This window comes from Octopus bimaculoides, chromosome 30 (genome assembly GCF_001194135.2).
Source record: "Octopus bimaculoides isolate UCB-OBI-ISO-001 chromosome 30, ASM119413v2, whole genome shotgun sequence".
NCBI lineage: Eukaryota > Metazoa > Mollusca > Cephalopoda > Octopoda > Octopodidae > Octopus > Octopus bimaculoides.
In genome coordinates, this window is record NC_069010.1 from 3,887,210 (window position 1) to 3,890,217 (window position 3,008).

Genomic DNA, 3,008 nt, shown 5'->3' on the forward strand with positions numbered 1-3,008 from the left:
AAGGCAAAATTCTGCTTTAAGCACCCCATTTCACCCCTCATCACTTTTTTTATTTTTTGGAATTTTCAGAAAATTTTCACAAATTTGTCTTCTACACACAGGAGTTCACACAACAACGAAAAATAAATTTTTTTTATAAGTTTTCGAATTTTTTAAAAGATTTGTTTATTTTTCAAATTTTCCTTTTTAAATCAGTGTTTAAAATACAGAAAGTTCAAATTTTGGGGCTTAAATCCCAGCAATGGACCATTTAAGGGAGAGAAACATTGGAAAACCTCAATACATCAGACTGACAAGCAAACAAGGATGGTATGAGGTGGTTGTGAGATGTACAAAAACTAACAGCTAAATAGCTGTTAAATCACACACCAAATTTTGTTTTTAGAATCCTATGAATTCCCTAGTGTAGAACACAAATTTGCAAATATTTTCTGGAAATTCTTAAGAATATAAGCGAAAGCAAAATCGTGATGGCACCTGTGCCCAGCGTCGCCTTCCTTGCACTTGTGCCGGTGGAATGTGTAAAGACATTCAAGTGAGATCGTTGCCAGTGACGCTGGGCTGGCTCCTGTGCAGGTGGCACGTAAAATACACCATTTTGAGCGTGGCCGTTGCTAGTACCGCCTGACTGGCCTTCATGCCGGTGGCATGTAAAAGCACCCACTACACTCTCGGAGTGCTTGGCGTTAGGAAGGGCATCCAGTTGTAGAAACTCTGCCAAATCAGATTGGAACATGGTGCAGCCATCTAGTTCACCAGTCCTCAGTCAAATCGTCCAACCCATGCTAGCATGGAAAGCGGACGTTAAATGATGATGAAGTTATAAGGGGTTATATGGGGGCGCTTAAAGCAAAATTCTACTACAATTCTAATACTACTTCTTCTGACTCAGGGCCAAACAACAGCACCCCCTCCCCACCTCCTCATTCACCCCAATCTCTGGTCACTTTCCTAAATGTTAATGCCATCGTTAAACATAAAACAAGATGAACTCTGACCTTATCTGAACACTCTTGGCCAAAATGTTCCACAAACTCGGAAGACGTCAAGGTCCCTTTCTCCAACGAGGCCCATGCCCCTTTATCTCCACCATCTTTGATGACATTAAGCAGGGTCCCTTCAGGCAAGTTATTGCTTACTTCAAATTCTAGAAAGAAAAAAAACCTTCATTCAGGATTTCCTTTTTAACAAAAAGGTCATGAATGGTCAAATTTTACTTAAAGGTTATCAAAGCTTACATTTTACATAAATTTCACAGAGTTAAAGAGATTTCACTTGCCACAGAAAGACACCTAAGTGGTGACTAATGAATGATGATGTGGTGAATAATGAGTGATGCATGATTAGTGGTGTACAGCAAGTTCAGACTGATGAGTGGTGAATGACAAGTGATGTGTGAGAAGTGATGCATGAGTGATCTACAACAAATTATGACTGATGAAGGGGGAATGATGAGTGACGCATGAAAAGTGATGCATGACAAATGATGTATAAGTTATGACTGATGAGTGGTTTTTAATTAGTGATAAGTAATGATTGATGAATAGTGGATGACTAATGAGAAGTGTGCAGTGAATGGTGAATGGTAAGTTGTGATTGATGGTGACACAATTTGTGAGTATATAAATGAGTGGTGAATAATGAAGACTGGTGAGTGGTGAGAGATGATTGTGTCATATGTGATGAATGATGAGTTAGAGAGTAATGTGTGATTAGCAGTGAATGTGATGAATGGTGAATCATTAGCAAAGTGATTCACGAGTAATGAATGGTGAATCATTAGCAATGTGGCTGAAGTGATTCATGAGTGATAAATGGTAAAATCATTAGCAATGTAACTGAGTAGTGATGGATGAGTGATAAATCATTAGCAACATAACTGAACAGTGATTGACGAATGTTGAATCATTAGCACTGAGATTCAACAGTGAATGATGAGTGATGACTGTTGACTGGTGAGTGCAACGTGAGAAATGGCTTTAGATAATGTTATATAAATGAATCTTACCCTGGAAAACTCCAAGGGGGTTGGGTAGAATAACTCCACCCATATCAAATATGACACATCTGATATTGTTCTGCTTCGATGACAGGTCCTTTGCCCCTAGCACACTGCAGCAATGGATCTTCCTGGGCCCAGCGACTCCCAGGCAACACTGTGACCCATGTCCCTGCTTCCACACCTGAATAAACACTCGCTTCAAGGGACTGACTCGGAACATGTTGACTGATAAAGAAGACAATCAATGGCTGCAAAACAAAAACAAACAAAAACAGATAAGTGGACTGAGTACGGCAATGAAGGGTGCCTCCCCCATGGTACCTATTAATGGCCAGGTGGACTGTGCACTACAATAGGATCACTTGTCCAACGCGAACAAGCTAAGAGGATAATTTGAGCTGCTAGAAACAGCAACTAAATCTCTTTAACTGCACACCTTAAATAGTGTCCTAGATACACTATGACACAATAGATATGATGGTTTGAAACATCTTTGATCATAGGTCTGCTGGATCAGGACTGACCTGGGGCTAAACGACAACAACAAGGTAGGACACATGAGATAATGTAATCCTAGATAGACAATGTCTGAATGAAAGACAAGATGGTCACAGCTGGAACATCTTTGATCGCAACTGACAAACAACAACATGGATGTCTGCAGTCACTGGACATGCTAGAAATAACAGTCATATGCCTTCAAAATATGTTCTAATGTCTTAACACATACAATGAAGTTGAAGCTATACAAGGATGGTCAAAGTTGGACTGTCCAACCAGGGCTGACCAGGCATTAAATACCAGTGAAAGATCATTAAGGTGATGTAGGGGAGAAAATTGAAGCAACGCAGATGACCACCATATAGCTTTGTGACAAAGAAATTAGTTTATTATCAGGCACATGGCTCAGTGGTTAGAGTGTTAGGCTCGCAGTCATGAGGTAGTGGGTTTGATTTCCAGATTGGGCTGTGTGTTGTGTTCTTATACATATATATATATATATATA

The 3,008-nt window shown here is 39.8% G+C and overlaps 1 protein-coding gene across 1 annotated transcript in view; it reads right to left on the minus strand.

Moving 5' to 3' along the window:
* Positions 1 to 3,008, minus strand: part of LOC106867258 (acyl-CoA dehydrogenase family member 10) — a 49,638-nt gene that overhangs the window by 41,579 nt on the left and 5,051 nt on the right. The window contains exons 2-3 of the mRNA XM_052978082.1: positions 2,009 to 2,250; positions 999 to 1,147 (exon numbers count right to left, since the gene is read on the minus strand). Of these exons, the coding sequence (XP_052834042.1) occupies positions 999 to 1,147; positions 2,009 to 2,222 (363 nt within the window). The 5' untranslated portion in view covers positions 2,223 to 2,250. The remainder of the gene's footprint in view (positions 1 to 998; positions 1,148 to 2,008; positions 2,251 to 3,008) is intronic.